Raw genomic sequence first — 21996 nt, forward strand, 5'->3', positions numbered from 1 at the left:
GACCTTTAAATTGGCTGCCAAAGTGCGGCCCCACGCTGGCGACTGACCTTGCACGCCCCAGCCACCTCGCAGCTCACAGACCCCGGCTGGTCGCCTAGCCCATCATGTTGCTCCCAGCCCCTGCGCGCCACCTCCCGGGACTTCTGCTGCTGCTCTGGCTACCGCTGCTGCTGCTGCCCCCCGCCGCTCCTGGACCATTGGCCCAGGCGAGCGTCCGAAGGCTGGGGACACGAATCCCCGGGGGCAGCCCCGGCCATCTTCCTGCTCGGGCGTCTCCCGCCCGCACGCCTGATTCCGGGGCCCGCGGTGCAGGTACAGTAGGGCGGACTGGGGACCGCTTGGCAGGAGAGGCAGACGTAGTCCCGGCTGGAGGTGGGAAGAGGTGCGGGGACCCCTGAACACAGGCAGTGTACCACATCCACCGAATGTTCCTTCATCCTAGCCTTCAAGTGGGATGCTGAAGGAGGCATCCTTCTCCCGGCAATCCTGCGTAGAAACTAAGGATCGGACAGCCAAAGGGCGGGGGTAGAGGTTGGGGGTGTAATATCATGCGCACGTCCATGATAGCATTTGTTATCCCGAAGTTCAAACTTACCTGTGATTTGGGAAGGGGGGGGCATCGCGCACCTGCAGGAGCTCCAGCCAGGGAATAAGATGGGGGCTCCCAGCTCTACCTGGCTCGGATCTCTTGGTTAGGGAGGGCAAACCCTTCTTGACGCCCTGTTTGTAGTTATCTGGAAATCTCCATCTATTTTTGCATTCACCGTGTGTGCCTTGCTCCCTATGGAAAAAAGGGTCTAGAAAGAACCCAAGATCTGGAAGAAGGGATGGCTTAGTGGAGGATGGGGAAGTAGGGTGGTGGGGTAGGACTAGGAAGGAAGACCAAACTGTCATGTCCTGTAACTATATTGGTGCTATACTTGGTTCTCCCCACGACTGAGTAATTCTACTTAAGCTGACTGCCCCCCACCTCCGGGCCACTCCAACCCATGCTCTGTCAGATCGCCAAAGACTCAGGCAGGTCTGGTCTTCATTGAACAATCCCGTTTTCCCCCTTGACTGCTAATTTTGCTCTGAGCAGAGGAAATCAACAGAGCTCAGAGAAGCGGATAGGCGTCCTTCCATGACCCCTCACAACACATAGAGGGACCCCAAGGCTTAGCGTAGTGAAATGACCCAGAATTAGCATCAGGTCTCCTACTGAAACATGGAGTCCTAAGAAGTCAAGCAAGGACTCCTTCTACTGTACAGCATGCTCTCCATACCCCTTACAGAAGGTTGTCTCTTCCTTACCCAAATATCCAGCTCTCGCCTGTCTGGTCTTGGCTTGAAAGAGACTATAGCAAATCTTGTTCTAGGTGGCCAGGCTCATCTGGCCAGGGATGCTGTCAGGCCGATTTGAATAGTCTGTCCCCTCCTGTGACTTGCTGGATATGCTGAAAATTGGCTCAGGAAACTCTTCCATCATCCGTGACTTGAAATTCCAGATTTAGAATGGGAAGAGCATTCATTGCCACTTGGGGGGGTGAAAAGCAGGGCTCATGGGGGTTAAGTTGAACTGGCTGGTTGCTCCAGGCTGGGGCCGAGGGGAAAGCCTTTTCTCTGGAAACGAACTTTACCTCTACTCTCCTCCTTGGGGGAGAGGACTGGGAGAGGAGGCTAGATTTTGCACACAGTGACCGTGGTCCTTCACATCCTGACCTCCAAACCTGATCTTGGGCAGCAATCCCTTGATAAACACCACATTCTACTCCTCCAAATCACTCTAGCAACCAGGACTTGGTAAGCTTTACTGTTGGCTTTTATTGCTGACTGGTAAAGATGGGCAAAATTGCCGGGCGGTGGTGGCGGCGGCGGCGCACACCTTTAATCCCAGCACTCGGGAGGCAGAGCCAGGCGGATCTCTGTGAGTTCGAGGCCAGCCTGGGCTACCAAGTGAGTTCCAGGAAAGGCGCAAAGCTACACAGAGAAACCCTGTCTCGAAAAACCAAACAAACAAACAAACAAAAAAAAAAGGGCAAAATTGTGGAGTCTCTCTTTCTCTCTCTCCCCCTACCCCTCTCTCCCCTCTCTATCTCCCTCCCTTCCTCTCTCTCCCTCCCTCCCTCTCTCCCCCCCCCCACTCTCTCTCCCCTCTGTCTTATGTAGCCCAAGCTGGCCTCAAACTCGCCATGTAGCCAAGGATGACCTTGACCTTCTGTTGGGATTGCAGGCTACAGACACGTACCACCTCGCCCTGTTTCTGTGGTACTCGGGATTGAACCCAGGGCCAGGCAAACACCCTTCCACCTGAGTTACACTCCCAGGCCCACTTTCTTTTTTCTTGAGAATCAAACTGCTGATATAGCAAGTAGGAGTAAGATTCAAAAACAGTTTGTACCTTTGCTGAGGGAGTAGGGATAAGAAAAGAGGTGTATGGTCATGGAATTAATTGTTGCCACCCTGGCCAAGAGTTCTGTATTACTTTTCTGTTGCCTTCAAAACAAATAACTATAAATTTAGTGGCTTAACTCAACACAAAGCATTTTTTTTTGAGCTGAGGATCGAACCCAGGACCTTGATGCTTGCTAGGCAAGTACTCTACCACTGAGCTAAATGCCAACCCCAATATTATCTTATAGTTCTGTAGGTTGGAGGCTGACACTGTTCTCCCTAGGCTGGGCAAATACCAAGGTGTTGGCAGGGCTGCATCCCTGTCCTGTGGGGAGGGAGGTAGCAGGGAGAAGCGCTTGCCAGCCTTGCCAGCCTCTCAGAGGCTACTGCAGTCCTTGGCTCTGCCTTGGCCTCCCTCTTCAAAACCGAGCAACAGCAGCTAGAGCCCATCCCATGTCTTGGTCACTGGGTCTCCTTTGCAGTGAACCTCTTGCACTTTTAGGGACCTTTGTAATTCTGTTGAATCCATCTGAAAAATCTAGGGTAACCTCCCCATCCAAAGGCCTCCGATCACAACTGCAGTCTCGTGCCATGCTTAGCAGCATATGTATCAGTCCCTGGAATAAGGACGGGAACATATTCTGGGGGTGTTATTATTCTACCCATTATACCTCAGAGCTTTCACACACACACTCACACACATACACACACACACACACACACACACACACATACACACACCAGTTCAGAAAAACCAAAAGAAGAAGGGTAAAATGAGGCAGGTCGAGTTATAAAATCCCACTGGGTTGGAGAGACACCCACTTGGGTGTTAGTGTAAGTGTTGAGTTACAAGGCTTGAACCATGGTGCTTTTTCCTTCCACTCCAGTAGTGCAAAAATATACAGACCTGTGTCCAGGTAAGATTTTTCACACAGGTCCTCTTCCTTGCTCTTGATCCCTGGAAATCTTAAAGGAAATTGTGGAATTTCTTTAAAAAAAAAAAAAAGATGTGTAATTCCTCTTGACTTAACCAAATACATGACATACGGCATCTTTTGGGTGATGACTCAAAGTCAACATGCAGACATTGGCTGGGCACATGAGATGATGTTAATTTTTGTGGTGGAAAACATTGCCTCAGTAGGAGCAGCTGCCGTGTACTGGAAAGGCCTTGGGGCTAGGAGTCGTGGAGGCCAGGCTTACCCCACTGCTTTTCAGGGTTTGCTCCTCCCAAACTTCCACCAGATGTGTGCAATGCAACCTCTGCACTGCCCAGTTCACAGAATCCGTGTGTTACCATTCTGGGATGTCTACAGTGTCTTTCCAAATAGGGTGTTGTTTTATTAACAGAGTACATCCAGCTGATAAGATAAAATTAAGAGGTTAAAAATTCCAATTTTTGAAAACAAAACTGAAAGGCTGTGTGTGGTGGTACATGCCTGTAATCTTAGGCACTTGGAAAGTGGAGGCAGGAGGACAGTGTCCTCAAGGTCATCCTTGGCTATGTAGTGACTTAGAGGCCAACCAAGGCTACAGGAGATCCTCTCTCAAAGAAACAGTAAATAAATAGATAGACAGACAGATAAATATATAACCGAAGGGCTGGGGATGTAGCTCAGTGGTAGATACTTGCCTAGTACACACAAGGTTCCAGGTCTGGTCTCCAGCTCTCAAAACGAAACAACAACAAATAAAACCCAATCATGACAGAGGCAAAGCTCCCTATTCCAGACTGTCTTTTCTCTTAGAAATGATGTGTTTTTCAAAAACGTCTTTCTCCTGTGTTTCTGGGAGCGCTTCGCTGTGTATCTTGAACTTGCCTTCCTCTTCCTTAGCCTCCTAAGTGCTCTGACTACAGCTGGCACCACCATTCAGTGCGAAGAATTTGTTTTGGATCTACACACTGACTGAGCAAATAGCACCAATCTGTCCTTTTATTAGGAAAGGAGGAGCCGAGACAGACACCTCCTAAGGACCTCATTTCCATCTGGGGCTGTGTTTTGTGTGTGTGTGTGTGTGTGTGTGTGTGTGTGTGTGTGTGTGTGTACACATGCTTGTGTATGTTGATTGGAAGTGGAGAATGAAAAGGAGATGTGATAACTGGATTCTCTCCCATCTAGTCCTTACAGTGGCTTAAATTTGGGGCACGAGAGAGGGCTGTGCAGATTGGGTTAGAGGAATCAATGAAAACTAGGAAAAAGTAAGTGGTAATGAGCACGTGTTGAGTTACTGGAGGGCACAAGAAAGGATATAAGAGCTTCGAAGGTGAGGATTCTTCTTCTCTGCCATTGTGGCAGATGTATAGGCAAGTGACAGTTGAAAAAAATGCAAAGAGTAGTAGCCAAGAAAGTTTGGGGGAGTAGGAGAGGTACCAGGTCATGATCTCTGATCCTTAAAACAGATACACTCCCAAAGATGGAGGTGCAGTAGATGTGTGCTAGATGAAGTCATTACCCCATTGTCTCAGCCAAGTGCCAAGGAAGGGCCGGGATCCCCTCAGTACCAGGAGTTACAAAGACTCTGAGGAACAGAACTTTAAATAGCAGGATAAGTCTCCAAGCAAAATGTTGGGAAGAGTCATGTTTCCATGTGAATTCTCACTGCGGGATTCTGAAAGCCTGGGTGTTTTCAACACTGAGAGCAAGGATGGACCCCAGGAAGGGAGCAGGCAATGGTACTGCTGGAATTGGGGGATGCTGCCAGGTCTGACTTCCCAGAATCCCAGAGTTCTCTGGGGAATGAGAGCGGTCGCATTTCTGATCATGGTCTGACCTCTGCTTAGCCTTTGTTTGCCCATATCCTTCCTTTGCAGGTGTTTGCAAGAGCCGGCCTCTGGACTTGGTGTTTATCATCGATAGTTCTCGTAGCGTCCGGCCTCTGGAATTCACCAAAGTGAAGACCTTTGTGTCGCGCATCATCGACACTCTGGACATCGGGGCAGCCGACACGAGGGTGGCTGTGGTGAATTATGCCAGCACTGTGAAGATAGAGTTCCAGCTCAACACCTACTCAGACAAGCAGGCCCTGAAACAGGCTGTGGCTCGGATCACACCCTTGTCCACAGGCACGATGTCGGGGCTGGCTATCCAGACAGCGATGGAGGAAGCCTTCACTGTGGAGGCAGGAGCTCGGGGCCCCATGTCTAACATTCCCAAGGTAGCTATTATTGTGACTGATGGGAGACCCCAGGACGAAGTGAATGAGGTGGCTGCCCGTGCCCGGGCATCTGGCATTGAGCTGTATGCTGTGGGTGTGGACCGGGCCGATATGGAGTCCCTCAAGATGATGGCTAGCAAGCCCCTGCAGGAGCATGTGTTCTATGTGGAGACCTATGGAGTCATTGAGAAACTCTCTGCTAGATTCCAGGAAACTTTCTGTGGTAAGTCTTTTATTTATTTTTATTTTTATTTTTTTTGAGACAGGGTTTCTCTCTGTAGCTCTGCGCCTTTACTGGAACTCACTTGGTAGCCCAGGCTGGCCTCGAACTCACAGAGATCTGCCTGCCTCTGCCTCCCAAGTGCTGGGATTAAAGGCATGCACCACCATCGCCTGGCGGTTAGTAAGTCTTAACTTCCAACTAGCAAGGATGTTATAATTCATGCACTGTGTACTCGGAAATTGGCCTTTAAAGATTTATTTTTTTAAGTTATGTATATGTGTGTGGGTATGTGCACATGAGTGTGGGTAGTAGATGAGGCTAGAGACCTCACATCCCCTGGAGCTGGAGTTGTAGGTAGTTGTAAGCCACCCCAGATGGCCAATGGGAACCAAACTTGGGCCTTCTGAAAGAGAAGTATGTGCTCTTAACTGCTGAGCCAATGTTCCAGGCCCCTGGAAAAAGCAGTATATTCATTTTTTGGGGGAGGGGATGGAAATTTTATGGAAGAATTAAACACATGCCGAGTTTTTTTTTTTTTTTTTTTTTTTTTAAACCAACCTAAACACATGGTGTTGGTTTAGAAGTACAAGGCTGCACTATATGTAACTTGGTTTGCTCATAAAACCTTCCTGTTTGCATTAGACATGTTAAATTCTGGAAATAACCAGAATAAACAGTCCCGCTGCTCCCTGATGGGGTCAGAAATAAAACCCAAACCCCAAACACCCAAATTCAAGACATCTCTTCAGTCCCCTCCTCTCCACGGTTAACATTCCTCCCCTCGCCTCCAAATGTTTTCTTTCGCTTTACATCTCTAGATTTAACAGGGCCTCTCTTGTTCTCCCGGGGAAGCTGGAGAGGCGTCTGCCCCTGGGAGGATCACTGGGCTGTATCCCAACGTCACTGTCCATGTGCATGTAATGAGAGCTCATTTTCAGATTCGACTCTCTCGCTCTCTGCTTATTCTTGGGTGGAATAATTGGATTAGAGACGAGGAGGGCTGGGCTTTCTGATTCACTTAGACACAAGAAACAGATTAAAAACAAATCATTCTGTTAATCTTGTATTCTTCCTTTCAGATGGAGTTTGAATGCGAACATGCTAATTTTATTAGAGTTTTTTTTTTTTCATGAATTAATCAGATGCAACAACATGAATCTGGAAGTTTTTGTTTGTTTTGTTTTGTTTGTTTGTTTGTTTGTTTTTCCTGATCAGAATGTGAGCTGGGTGTGATGGTAACACCTACAACCCCAGCACTTGAGAGGTAGAATTCAAAGCTAGCCTCAGCTACATCCTGAGTTTGAGGTCAGCCTGGGTTACATGAGACCATGTCATTAAAAAGAAAAAGAAAACAGAAAGCTATAAAAACTTCAGAAAAATAGAATTCTGGTTTGTGGGAATCAGGTTTTAAAAAAATCATTTGGAGACGGTTGTTTGAAAAGCCTCTGCAGAATGGTTGGAGCGAGGATGGGCACTGTTCCAATTTAGGTGAATTCTTAAATGTAGACACTTCGTGCCAGGTACATTCTGTGTCTGTTCATGTTGACCACCACCTACAAAGTCACAGGTAGCCCCTCCCAGCCTTCAGATACCATTATGGAGTCGGTGGAAAAGACAGGCGAGTGAGCCAGTGACCCCAGTTGCAAGGTATCAATGAGACTTTCTATCTAAACGAATGTGGAACCCAGGATCATCAGTGGGTCGGGAAATGGGAGATGAAACCTTGGCCTCATCTCAGCCAGACCTGGCTGAGATCCCCCTGTCTTCCGTATCCCAGGACACTGGGCGTTCACAAGACACCATTGGCTACGATGGCAGCTACTTGGCATTTAGTAGGTTCTAGAAAGAAAGTGGCTTTCTTTCTTTTTCCCAGAAACCCCCCTTGAGCTGTGGGCGAGAGCTCTTCCGTCAGGGCTCTGGTCTGTGGCTACAGTTGGGTCTTAAAGTTAGCAACTGGGGGTGGGTTCCAAGGCTGTAAAGTAATAGTGGTGAGTGGCAATCTTTTTCCTCTCACAAAAGACCTGCTTGTTCTGGGGGCGGCACGGGGCGGGGAGGGGGGGATGGGGGGCGCAGGGGGATGTCCTCTCTGGAAAAACCGACTGAGGGGCAGCTTCTTGTAGTCAACGGGCTGGAAGGATCATTGCACGAAAGGCACTCCTTGGGAAAATATTAGCCTTGTCCTGTTGCCAAGGGCACTGGAGGCTGGGTTACCGGCTGCTACAGGAGTCCTAGTCTCCTCTCACAGGCCTTGGTTCTGTAGAAATGACTACATTCATTGATTCATCTTTTAAAACACGTCACTGGGTGTGTGTGTGTGGAGGGGGGGGCATCATTCCAATGAAACATAAATGTTTCCAGGAGCAAAAAAGGTGGAGATGTGATTTAACTGACGTCATCTCATGCTTTTCTTTTTATCCCTTTGTATTTATAATTTGAACCCATTGTCTTTGCAGCTACTGAGAACCCAAGTAGTTGTCTGGGCCTTGGACGTGTGATGGGTGTGGAAGGAGGCTCTTGGCTGGATGGCCTTGCACTATTTGCATGTTCAAGCATGTCTCACTGCCCAAGTGGGAGTCGGTTCCAGGCTGATAGGCGTTCTTGCGGTCCAGTTCCCTTTAGGCACAAAATGTGGAACTGTTGCAAACAAGGTTTCAGCTACCCTGGTCCTACAAGCTCATAGCACTCTTGACAGTACCTTATTATTCTCCACAACGCTTAGGGTGGAGAGGCAAGATTATCTGTTTTGTGGGTACACACTTTGGCCAAATGAAACATCAAGTTGCCTGACCAATGGAAACGTTTGATTCCAGCAACTTCAGATTCAGAATTTCCTTTCTCTTTTGAGAGATGGTATAGCAAGATCTATACTTCTAGATTTGAAACATCTCAGATCAAATATTTAGTAAAAGCAGAGGCAGAAAGCAGCCTCCCCTCCCCTTTTTAAATAGTGAGGTCAAAATGGAGTCAGGAAGAAACCTGGAGGCAGTGTCTTTTGGAACGGAAGGAAGTGTGTCTAAAAGGGTTCTTAGGTATCGATGTGATCACTGTGTGTGTTCTTTGCCTAGCTCTGGACCCGTGTGTGCTGGGCACACACCAGTGTCAGCACGTGTGCGTCAGCGATGGTGATGGCAGACACCATTGTGAGTGTAGCCAAGGGTACACCCTCAATGCCGACCGGAAAACATGCTCAGGTGAGGCTGGGGAGGGGCCGTTTGACGCCTCTGCTCCAGGGCTGGGGCTTTCCTTAGACTTTGACCTCAACCTCTTTTCTCCCAAGTGCCTTCTGGTGGGTTTAGCGCTGTTCAGCAGCTTTCCTTGATAGAGAACACGAGAGAAAAGCGAGAACCTACTCAGAGCAGCCTAGCACAGGTTTTGTTATGATTCTTTTTGTTTGTTTGTTTGAGACAGGGTTTCTCCATGTAGTTTTGGTGCCTGTCCTGGATCTCGCTCTGTAGACCAGGCTGCCTTCGAACTCACAGAGATCTGCCTGCTTCTGCCTCCTGAGTGCTGGAATTAAAGGCGTGCGCTACCACCGCTCTGTTTGTTACCTTTCTTTCTTTCTTTCTTTCTTTCTTTCTTTCTTTCTTTCTTTCTTTCTTTCTTTCTTTCTTTCTTTCTTTCTTCCTTCCTTCCTTCCTTCCTTCCTTCCTTCCTTCCTTTCTTTCCTTATCTATTATCAGCTTGACACAGTATAAATTCTTATCCTAATAGTGATAGTGAAATGTTTCATTGAGGCTTGCCTAGTAATTGAGTAAAACCAAAACTTATTATAAGCCACAGTCATCCTAGAGTCCCCCCACTAGGTAGCCTCCCTGGTTCTGTGGGTTGCAGTCTGATTGTTCTTTGCTTTATATCTAGTATCCCCTTATGAGTGAGTATTATTCTTAAAAGAAAAAAAATTAAGCTGGGTGGTGGTGGCCTTTAATCTCAGCACTTGGGAGGCAGAGCCAGGCGGATCTCTGTGAGTTCGAGGCCAGCCTGGTCTACAGAGCGAGATCCAGGACAGGCACCAAAACAACACAGAGAAACCCTGTCTTGAAAAACACCCCCCCCCAAAAAAAAAAGAAAAAAAGAAAAAAAAAAAAAAAAAGAAAACACTAATAAAAGGAATTGTGAGAAATAAGGGATTCAAGACTCTTCAAAATTTTTCCTTTATTTTATTTTATTTTTTGGTTTTTTGAGACAAGGTTTCTCTGTGTAGCCCCGGCTGTCAAGGAGCTCACTTTGTAGACCAAGCTGGCCTTGAACTCACAGAGATCTGCCTGCCTCTGCCTCCCAAGTGTTGGGATTAAAGGCATCCGCAACCATCACCTTTTATTTTTATTTTTTTTTTATTTTTTTTTATTTTTTTGGTTTTTCGAGACAGGGTTTCTCTGTGTAGCTTTGCACCTTTCCTGGAACTCACTTGGTAGCCCAGGCTGGCCTCGAACTCACAAAGATCCGCCTGCCTCTGCCTCCCGAGTGCTGGGATTAAAGGCGTGCGCCACCACCGCCCGGCCACCTTTTATTTTTTAAATTTATGTTAATTTATAAATTTATTTGAATGTTACACACATAGACATAGACACAGGAATGCACATACATCATGTTCATGCAGTGTCTGCAGAGACCAGAAGAGGGCACTGGGTCCCTTGGTACTGGAGTTATAGACAGTTGCGAGCTGCCATCTATGCTGGGAATCGAACTTGGGTCCTTTGGAAGTCTTCTTAGCCAGTAAACCAACTCTCCCCCAGGATCCAAAGCTCTTCATCCTTTAGGAGATTTGACATTTTTTCCTGGGTTTTATTTCATTAGATCCAAGCATCCCAATTCCTCCCTGTGACTGTCCACACGCGTGGATACTAGTGGTAGAGAGAAATCCTGAAGGCCATGCTCAGTGGTACCTAAACACCACACAGAGTCAATGAAGAACAGGAATTAGATTTTTTTTTTTTACTCTTTAATCCTAAGAGAGTTTTGGTGATGGAAACAGACACCATTTAGTTCAAACGGCTAATTTTCTAGATAAGGATATTGAGATGTAAAGAAGGAAGGGGTGTATGTATCAGTGGGTCTGTTGGTGAAGGAACAGGACCAGAGAGTAGGATCCCAATTCCATCAGTGTCTGTGCCCACTCTGTGTGTGTGTGTGTGTGTGTGTGTATGAATGATAATGCGACTGGTTTTGTCTACCTCCTCCTTTCCCTGTGTCCACATTTGTCATGCTTCTCTTCTGACAGCTGTTGACAAGTGTGCCCTCGGCACTCACGGGTGTGAACAGATCTGTGTGAATGACAGAAATGGCTCCTACCACTGCGAGTGCTATGAAGGTTACACCTTGAACGCAGACCGGACAACTTGTGCAGGTGAGTGGGTTGTGTTCCACTTTTGCCACCCCGGGGGATTTTCTCTTTCTTTTCTTTTCTTATCTTTTCTTTCCTTTCCTTTCCTTTCCTCTTCTCTTCTCTTCTCTTCTCTTCTCTTCCTTCCTTCCTTCCTTCCTTTTTTTTCTTTCTTTTTTTGAGGCAGGATTTCTCTGTGTAGCCCTGGTTGTCCTGGAACTTTCTCTGTAGACCAGACTGGTTTTGAACTCAGAGATTAAAGGTGTGCACCACCTCTGCTCAGCTGGATTTTCTGTTTCTAAATTCTGTATGAGAAATCAGAAATGAGGAGGGAGAGAGAGAGAGAGAGAGAGAGAGAGAGAGAGAGAGAGAGAGAGAGAGAGAGAGAGATTCTGTAGTGGGGAACCTGGCAGATACCTTATCAAGTAATGAGAGATCAACGTTTACATCACTAGACATGACCTCACTCATGGGGCATTGCTCTGGCTGTTGGGGGTGTGTGTGTGAAGGCTACAGAGTCATGATGAGTTACCCAGGAAACAGCCTCTGAACACAAGCATGGGATGCAGATCTAGTTTAATGCGGAAGTTCACTGGCACATATACACGTTTATCATCCAATCAGCTAAAGATTCATTGTGCTATTATCCAGTGATCCTGAATGGCTTACAACCTGAGTCATGTGAGGGTGTACATGGGGAACATCGTGTCCTGGCAGTGTGTCTGTGGACAAAGGGCAGGAGGCAGGCGACGCCCTGGGCTTGGTGCCGTTCTGTGGGTCTCGGGTGTGCTGGAATCCCATTATGTGCGTCTAGTATATTAGAGACTCGGGTATGTTTGAGCAGCCACAGGAGCCGTCTGCTCTTGTCACATTCCCTGTCTTTTAGGGACACCATCTGGACTGAGACTGCTCCCTCCATCCCTGACAGTCTTAGGTGATGTGGCAGCACATTTGGCATATTATTGCTAAAAATTTAGAACCATGAGGAGGCCTCAGGTAGACCCAAAGGAAGAGATTCTTAGTCGACAATATTTCCAGTACTTCTCAATTGTGTCAAAGTCATAAAAACAAAGGTAGACCCATGAGAGGTCTCAGAATAGGATGACTTCATATCATGTGGGATCTTGGATTGGATCCTGGACCAGACAATGGACATTAGGAGAAGAATTGGGAACACTGAGTGGAGATTAAGAAATCATGCTGTATCGATGTTTTTGATTATCACAATCGACTTACCTAAATTGTTAGCATTTGGGAATAGAGGAAGTAAGTTTTTCAAAAGCCTGAACTTGCCTTAAAAGTAAAATTAAAAAAAAAATAGATTAAAGCTGGGTATGGTAGCTCCTGGATATAACCCTAGCACTTGGGTGGCAGAGGCAGGAGGGTCACTGCAAATTCCAGGTCTGTTTTGGGCAATAGATAAGACTCTGTCTCAGTCTCCCCCCACCACACTAATTTACAAGCCTCTTTCCTTCTTTCTGGGTGTGGTGATCCATGCCTGCAATTTCAGCATTCAAGAGGCTGAAGATTTCACGTTAGCCTTGGCTATGTAGTAAGACCCTGTCTCAAAAACAAAAACAAAAACAAAAAAACCTCAAATATACATCTCTACTGTATATCTGTCTTTCTGTATTTCTGTATTATCTATTTATCTACCTACCTAGCTGGTGTCTATTCATCTAGCTCTCACAGGGAAGTACATTGAATAAAGGTACCTGCCCTAAATTAGTTGGCCTTCTGGGACTCTTTTACCTTATTTATGAAACGAAGGCTAAAATAGAATTTCTCCAAACTCTAATTCCCCCTTCCCCCTGGATCTAGTGCAATTAGCTGCATAATTGGCTGGTTTATTTTTGGGTTGGAATAAGTACTGTAAACCTAAAAGGAATGCATTAAGTATTAATGAGATGCTTGGGTTATAAAAAAAAAAACAAAAACACCTCAACATTGACGATATTGAAAGAAGAACTGAGTCTCATGTCGGGGAATAATTATCATGTGTGAAGGATTTTATTAACTCTGCTAATTTCTAGTCAGAGCAAATAACGCTGACAGCTTTGCCCAGCCTGCAGCCGGCTTCCTTCTCATTTATTTCTAGCTGTTTTTCAGCACGTTTCTATCTATGGGTGATAAAAGACTCTTTGACTTTTAATTTTCAATTTTCACTCTTGGACCTACCTTTGGCAGCTCAGGACCAATGTGCTTCGGGTACACACGGTTGCCAGCACAAATGTGTGAATGACGGAGCCGGGTCCCATCACTGCGAATGCTTTGAGGGCTACGCTCTGAATGCAGATAAGAAGACATGTTCAGGTAAAGTCCATTCAACAAATCCTTCCCTGTTTGACTCTTTCTATGGTGGTGAAATCAACATGCAATTCACCAGGAGAGAGATTCTTGGGGCGGGGGGAACAGAAAGACTCAGGCTCAGGAATCTGACTAGCTTACACTTTTAGACGAATACCCAGCGTACACATTTAGTTGCCCAGGGGGTTGGTGAGCTCACTGGCTTTTACAAACATAGATCACTTCAGAAAGTTACTGGGAAATGAGTAGGGAATGGGGGATATGAGAAAAGCTAATGATATATGGGGTCTCCATCCAGGAAAAATTTTAGAACCCTGTACACTGGAGACTTTTTTTAAGCAAATAGAGGAAGTCAGCTGGGCCGTAATTATTTGGTGTGATAGGCTGAACTGATCTTTTTCCAGTTAAAACTTGGCCTGAGACTTTTCTGTAGTGTTGATCTGTAAGCTGGAATCTTTTTTAGCAAAGGAGGCTTTGTAAGGGCTTGATTTAGAGCCACACAGACCTTCCAAGGTGTTGGAAGCGGGGACATTCTTGACCGGTTCTAGCCGATCAATCTTCAGTGACTCAGGGCCTTGTGACTTGGCTAACGAGCCCCTGCCGGGACCATTAATCCTCATTAATTTGATTTAAACTCACTGGTGGAACAGGGCAGCATTTGTACACATCAAAGGCCTCCATTCGGAGGGGCATTCTTGCTCTTGAGGTGCTGCTGAGGTTGGTACATTAGTGCTTTTCAGATTTGATCCATCTGCTCCTCTTCCTCGGGGAACTAGATATATGAAGGGAAATGGCACATCACTGGATCCCTTTATTTATTTTATTTATTTATTTTTTTTTGAGACAGAGTCTCCTGCAGCCCAGGCTGGCCCTGCAGTAACCCTAAGTGCCGGGGTTACTTACTGTATATTGGGTGCATGTGTGCCACCACGTCTGGCTCTTCGCCTCTTTAAGAAGTGAAATCAGGCCAGACATGGCTTCTAATCCCAGCTGCTGCAGAGACAGAAGCAGGAGGACTATGATCAGTACAAGACTAGGAACAAGGACGGTGCTTTGGCCCTTGTAATGGCAGAGAAAGAATCTGTGTCTCCCAGGAGCCTTTCTGGGTTCCCTAAGCTATTTTCACTTGTCCTAGGCCACTGGACACAGGACCGGTGTGTTTTTTCCCTCTGTTCTCCACTTAAGTTTGGGCAAGCTATCTTAATCTCCGAAATACTGTTTATGTGATAAAGGAAAGTACTTCGGGATTTAATTGAATATATCATCATTAATCTTATTAAGCTATTATTTTTTCTTTTTCTCAATGGGAAAGAGAGAGAGGGAGAGGGAGAGGGAGAGAGAGAGAGAGAGAGAGAGAGAGAGAGAGAGAGAGAGAGAGAGAGAGAACATTAGTTTCTATTAGTGTTTTTTGTCCCACATCATAAGGTATCAGTGGTTGGTCTTTGGGCAACATAATCCTTTGTGTGTGTGTGTGTGTGTGTGTGTGTGTGTGTGTGTGTGTGTGTGTGTAGAGCATCAAACGTAGCCTGCACACAGTGATGTCTGTATTAGTGATTTGCCTCCCTGGTGTGACAAAATGCCCAACAAAAGCAACAGGAAGAAGGGTTTATTCTGTTCACAGTTCCAGGGTACAGTCCATAATGGCGGGGAAGTCACAGCAGCGGGAGCTTGAGGCAGCCGGTCCCATTGGATCCGAGAGTCAGGAATGCTGGTGCTCAGCGAGCCTTCTTTTTTTTAGTTCCGTTCTGGACCCCAGCCTAAGGGCACAGTGTCACCCACCTCTGTAGTGACTCCTCTTGCCTCCGTTAACACGATCTAGAAATGCCTTCACACACATGGCCCCGGTGATTCTAGATTTGGTCAAGATGAACCACCACAGCCTTCCTAGTCGATTATTTTTGGTGACGATCTATAACTAGCGTTGACAGTCTTCAGAAATGCCCAAGCTCTGTACTACCACCACGACTCGGTGCCATCCAGGCGAATGGGCAGGAGAGAAGAGACGTCCCCTCAGGCAGCTGCAGGAGAGCAAAGGGGAAGGAAGGGCAGGAACAGATCAGGCCGAGGGTGTACCATGTGGGGAAGGAAGCCGTTTCTTTTTTCCCGGAACACAGGGTGTAGCTCTGGGCGACTGCTGAAGGTTTCATCCTCAGGGCTGGCTGGGGCCAACAGAGCTTTGTATTCCAGAAGTTTGTGTTTCGTGTTCTGTTTAACTTAACGGGTAAACATTTTCTTTCCTGCGTGGTTTGCGTCAGTCCGAAACAAGTGTGCTCTGGGCACTCACGGCTGCCAGCACATCTGTGTGAGCGACGACGGAGCAGCGTCCTACCACTGCGACTGCTTCCCGGGCTACACCTTGAACGACGACGAGAGGACATGTTCAGGTGAAGACTGGCCCTTTAAGTAGGTTTTTGTTCAATGGGACCATCTAGGAGGAAGCCACTTCCCTTTTTAATCGTTAGGATATCGAGTTACTGTCCTCTTCAGCCACGTGGTCTGCTTCCTGTGATTTGACCCCATCCTCTTCTCTCACCTTCCTTCCTAATGAATGTCTCTAAGCCTGTGTTTTGCTATTTTGATAAAATATGCATAATGGCAAACTTACTATCCCAACCGTTTTCCAACAGTGGTCACCGCAGTTCGTCTCCGGAGTATTTTTGCCTTTCCTGTCTAAAGCTCTGCACTTGCAGGACAGTGATGGATGTTTCCCACTCTGCTAGAGATGTGTCAGCTTCCTCCCAAATGTCAATGGGGACTTTGATAGGCCTCCTTAGGGCAGTGTAGGGGAGTACTGCCTCTTTAACAGTCTCCCAGTGCACTCAGTACTGTGGGTCTCTTTCTGCTTGTTCACTTCTTCAATTTCTTTGAACGGGATTCTGTAATTTTCAGTGTACAAGTCATTTACTTGAAAACATACCTAAGTATTTTATTCTTCTTTTATGTCACTGAGAATGGATCTTTCAACTTTCAATTTTGCTACACCCCTGCTCTATAATTTTCTAAGGCATGTTTTAGTAGGAATATCCCATTGGGCATGTGGCTTCACAGCTCTTAGTATCTGTTAAGGAAGAACACTGGACTGGTTGTCCATCTTAGAGTCTGCACAGAGATGATTGGCATGTGGCTGATTTGGGCAGATATTTATGGCCAGGAATGTGCACGGGGATCAGTAGTTCAAGCCAGCGTGGGCTGTCTGAGACTCTGTTTCACAAATTAGACAGGGGCTGGGGGGATGGCTGAGGGCAAGTAAAGATGTGGGTTCAGATCCCAGGCACCCACTACAGTCAGGTGTGGGGGTCCATGCCTGTAATCCCAGAATTCTGTGGGCTTGTTGGCCAATCAGTGAGCTCCAGGTTCGGTGAGAGCATCTGTCTCACTAGTCTGTCACCCCTGGTCTATACATACATACATACATACACACACACACACACACACACACACACACACAGATACACAGACACACAGACAGACAGACAGACACACACATAGCACACATACCCATACATACACACATATACACACACACCACACACACATACACACACAGATACACACATATAGACACAGACACGCAGATACTCACACACACACACACACACACACACACACACAACACACACACACACACACTGTGGGTATCCAGGTTGGCTGTCAATATAGCTCTGAATTTTTAGCTCCAAAGTATGTAAGGGTAAAAATTACACTTCTCAGTTCAAATCATTTAACAGAATAGCAATCCTTTGCAGGAAGTCAGGAGTTAATTAGCTTTAATCTTTGAAGTATTTTGGTTATACAAATAGCTAACTGTTCTCATGTCCATTCCTTAATAGAACCAGTAGGATAGGAAGACTGTCTTATTTCTTTTCTGTTTTTGGTTTGTTTTTTGAGACAGGATTTCTCCATGTTAACCACCCTGACTGTCCTGGAATTCACTCTGTAGACCAGGCTGGTCTTGAACTCACAGAGATCTGCCTATCTCTGCTTCCTGGGTGCTGGGATTAAAGGCATGCACCACCACCGCCCAGTGACTGTCTTGTTTCCGTGTCTCTGGCTTCACCAACCACTTTGAAGAAACTTTATATCATGGCTGATTTCTGACAAAGGCAAAAACATGAAAAAAAATACAACGAACTCTCACATAAGCGTCACCCAGCTTTGACAAATATAAACATTTCCCCAATGTTTCCTCATAGAGGTTTCTGTAAAATTAACTTTAGCAAATATTTTTTCTCTTTTCTGTTTGCTTTTAGATGATTTTACCTGCCCAAATATGCTTTTACATAAATGGCAATGTTGGAGTGAATTGTTGATTTCCTGGCTTGCTATCATTCCTTGGTTTTTCCCCTTGTGCTGGGCGGGTGTTCTCAGCTCCAGCCCCCACACTGTTGTAATCTCTGGTTAGCTATAACATTTTGTGTATTGTCGTTGTCTTCAGACATTGAGGAAGCACGAAGCCTCATTTCCATAGAAGATGCCTGTGGCTGTGAAGCCAAGCTGGCATTCCAGGAGAAGGTCAGCTCCCATCTCCAGAAGCTGAACACCAAACATATCCTTTCCGGAAAGTTTTCTTCCTCTTCCTCCTCCCCCTTTTCCCTATCCTCCCTTTCTTCTTCTTGCTCTTCCTCTTCTTCTTCCTCCCTCTCCTCTTCTTCCTCTTCTCTTCTCTTTTTTCCTTTCTTTCCTCCTTTCTTTCTTTCCTCCTTTCTTTCTTTCCTCCTTTCTTTCTTTCTTTCTTTCTTTCTTTCTTTCTTTCTTCCTTCCTTCCTTCCTTCCTTCCTTCCTTCCTTCCTTCTTCCTTCCTTCCTTCCTTCCTTCTTTCTTCCTTCCTTTCTCTCTCTCTTTTCTTCCTCCTCCTCCTCCCTCTCTTTTTTGAGACAGGGTCTCATATAACCATGCTAGCCTCAAACCTGCTGTGCAGATGAGGATGACCATGGACTTCTGGTCCTTCCAGCCCCACTTCCCACTGCTGGGGTTATAGGTGTGTGCCAGCATGCCTGGTTCTGTGAGGTGGTGGGGTTATAGGTGTGTGCCAGCATGCCTGGTTCTATGAGGTGGTGGGGTTATAGGTGTGTGCCAGCATGCCTGGTTCTATGAGGTGGTGGGGTTATAGGTGTGTGCCAGCATGCCTGGTTTTATGAGGTGCTGGGGATTAAACCCGGGGCTTCAGCAGGCTGAGCAACACACTCTCACCAACTATGCTACAAACCGGACTCTGTCTTCTTTTATAAATTTATTTATAAATCTCAATTTCTGACTGATACATTAATTGTACAGCAGTAAGCATACTGATGCCATGGCTATGGCTTCTGGAAGCCAACCTAGATACTATAACTGAGCCAAACATTTTAGGATATTCTACTACCAAGTATCTTATTCATTGCTGTAAGTTAAGAGATGGCAATGCACTTGAAGAGAATTCTTTTTCACTGGCATGATAGATCCTTTTTACTCATTCAACATTTAACTATAAAAACGACATATTTCTTTCCCTAGTGTTTTTTTAAAAAGATTTATTATGTATACAGTGTTCTATCTGCATGTGTCCCTGCAGGCAAGAAGAGGGCACCAGATCTCATTATATATGGTTGTGAGGCAGGCACCATGTGGTTGCTGGGAATTGAACTCAGAACCTCTGGAAGAACAGCCAGTGCTCCTAATCTGTGAGCCATCTCTCCTTATTTATTTATTTATTTATTTATTTATTTATTTATTTATTCATTCATTTATTTTCAAGACAGGGTTTCTCATGCTACAGTGTAACAACTGTTACTCTGGCTGTCCTGGAACTTGCTCTGTAGCCCAGGCTGGCCTTGAACTCACAGAGATTCACCTGTCTCTGCCTCCCAAGTGCTGGGATTAAAGGCTTGAGCCACCACTGCTCAGCTTCCTAGTGCCTTGAACAATAGCAATATGTGTGCCCAATCCAGCTCTTACATAACAGAGCAACTGAGCTATGATTTTTTAAAGTAACATTTTTCTTTTTAAATTTAATTTTTATTTCATGTGCATTGGTGTTTTGCCTCTTTGTATATCTGTGTGAAGGTGCCAGATCCTCTGGAACCTGAGTTACAGACAGTTGTAAGCTGCCATGTGGGTGCTGGGAATTGAACCCTGGTCCTCTGGAAGAGCAATCAGTGCTCTTAACTGCTGAGCCATCTCTCCAGCCCATTTTAAAGTAACTCTTAGCTCTAAATCTTCCTATGTCCAGAAGAAAAAAAAAATCAGCGGATCTATTGGATGTTGAACCTCAGATGACACATGGTTATACAATTTGGCAAGCCAAGATGTCAAAAGATGGTTTTCAAAATGTAACATGACACTGTCTTGAAAATTTCAAAGCCCGTACTCAGAGCACTAGCTCTGGAAAAGAGCTTTATCTCAGCATCGCTCAAGTTAACTACTCTATTCTTATACACCTCAGAGGAATGGAATTCAGCCTGGGGTAGGCATGACCTAGGAGTCAGACTTTGAAGGAGGGGAGGGTCCAGGCGGCATGGAGGAATCAGTTTCCCAATCTTTCACATGCTTTAGATGGTATTGGTGGCTAGCTGCGTTCGATCTTCCCATATTAGTATTCTCGTTCTCCTCAACACACATGGAAGACACCTTTCTCTTCCCTCATCTACTGAAGTCTGTTTCCTAGCAATGTAAAGTCTCCAGAGAGCCAAACCGATGGACAGTTCAGCAATTCCTTTAATCAAGACTTCATAAGCCTTAACCCCCCCCCCCCCTCACTGAGAGATGCTGTTCCAACTCAATTTTGGATGGGAAATACTTGAAGACCTCTGCAGGAGTGTAATTTCATGCTGAATTTTTGAATTTTAGATTAGGCTTTTGATGAGGAAATTGTTTTGTTCACTTAGAGTGGGACATAATTTTCTTTTGTGTTGAAGTGTTTGAAAGTGTGCTTATGTTTTCTTGTGTGTAAAAATAAGTTGCTTTGGCCTTAACATCTAGCCACTCGACAGCATTTTGAAGAAGCTGCAAGTTAACTGAATATGGGCAAGTGCATCGTTAAACTGCTCAAAACTTCTCGCCTGGAAACGTGGAGTGCTTAGGATGGGCAATACTCATTCTCTAATACACTTTATCTCTGATGTTCCTGCTAATAATCTGCCATTATAAATGCTTGACTATTATTCAGTAAACAGTATGAGGGTTTCCTGGAGAATCAGTATCATTTACCAAGGAAATAAATGTGCATACCCTTATAAAGAGCAAGCTTTAGTGTCTCTAAGCTGTGACTGTGAAATCATTAATGAGATGAAAAGTGAAAAGTTTGATGTTTTGTTATTTACTGATTGAGCCATGTAAGTTTTAAATGTTTATATTAGTAAGATGATCATATTCATAAAACTTTATGACTCTTTTCTCTTGGTCATATTTATAATACAAGCCAGCCTTACTATTGAGAGTGCAAATTTTATGAAATATTTACATAGAAAAAGTTCAAATAATTAAACGGAGATGAATATATTTAGAATTGTTTAATACTTTTGGTTTTTTTTTGCTGAAATATTATTAAAGCTACAATCAATGGATTATAATACATGTATCTAAAAATAATTTACAGGATTAAGTGAATGTTACATGACACTTTTGATTCATTTATGTCATAGAAATGAAAACTAACGAAAGCTGGATGTAAACTTAAGGTGCTAAGATTTTTGCCATGGGGAAAAAAAAACCCTGAATTCTATCATTTTGTTTTAGCGTGTAATTGGCAAAATTACATATTTATAAAACTAGTGTAGCAAGTAACAAGACCTAATACTATCTTTTTAAAAAATGTCAGTAATAAGTCTAATTTTTTCACTCAAAATATAACAAATACATGTACTATTTAAATGCAGTTTATAACTTTTGGAATAAAACAGTTCTTTAAACTTTGTGCTACTTGATCTGTTTTGGTCTGTATTGTTTTTAATATAATAAAAGTTCCTATCTTTCTATATTAATGTCATGGCTGATTTTTTGGTGATTCTTGTATATTTTTTTTATTAAATGTATTTGTGTTGTACTGAATTAGTAATTCTTGAATATGTAACAGTTGATAAACAGAACAAAATGATGATACTCTTTTGCGGCGAGCTCCTTGGCCAGCGAGGAAGAACGACCACCATGCGAGGATCCATCTCAGAACACACTTTATTGGAGCGCCTCTTGATCAAGGGAGAGCGGGAGGTGAGGGGCCCCGAGGACTAAACTGCAGCTGCTTATATAGGGAATCAGGCAAACGTGCCGTACTGTGATTGGGTCCCGCCAGAATGCTAGCACGGGGAGCCACGGGATAGGCTGAGGACATAAGGCCAATTACCATACTCGTGCGTCATAGCCAAATATGGAGTTGTTTACAGCTAGGCTACCAGGAAGCCAGCGCCATCTTTGAATAGCGGCTCCCTACACTCTTTCAATAATTTTTAATCTCACACAGTTGAGGCTTAAAACGTCAGTCAGTTCAGGGTAAATGGAAAGGAAGTTCCTAAATAAAATCAATGAAAAACTTAATTACAGATTTGTGAGTGTGTGTGTTTGAGTGTGAGTGTGAACGTGTTTATGGGTGTATGGGTGCACACATGCCATGCCACAGTGCACATGTGGAAGTCTGAGGACAAGT

At 45.1% G+C, this 21996-nt stretch overlaps 1 protein-coding gene across 1 annotated transcript; it reads left to right on the top strand.

Annotated features, from left to right (window-relative positions):
- On the top strand, window positions 1–21454 carry Matn3 (matrilin 3). Its single transcript, XM_028867590.2, has 8 exons — window positions 1–312; window positions 5186–5752; window positions 8818–8943; window positions 10971–11096; window positions 13260–13385; window positions 15635–15763; window positions 17815–17925; window positions 20341–21454. Exons 1-8 carry the CDS (start codon window positions 105–107, stop codon window positions 20373–20375), a joined length of 1428 nt encoding a protein of 475 aa, XP_028723423.1. The 5' UTR covers window positions 1–104; the 3' UTR covers window positions 20376–21454.
- The last annotated feature ends 542 nt before the right edge of the window (window positions 21455–21996 follow it).

Source organism: Peromyscus leucopus, chromosome 22 (genome assembly GCF_004664715.2).
Source record: "Peromyscus leucopus breed LL Stock chromosome 22, UCI_PerLeu_2.1, whole genome shotgun sequence".
NCBI classification, from domain to species: Eukaryota; Metazoa; Chordata; class Mammalia; order Rodentia; family Cricetidae; genus Peromyscus; species Peromyscus leucopus.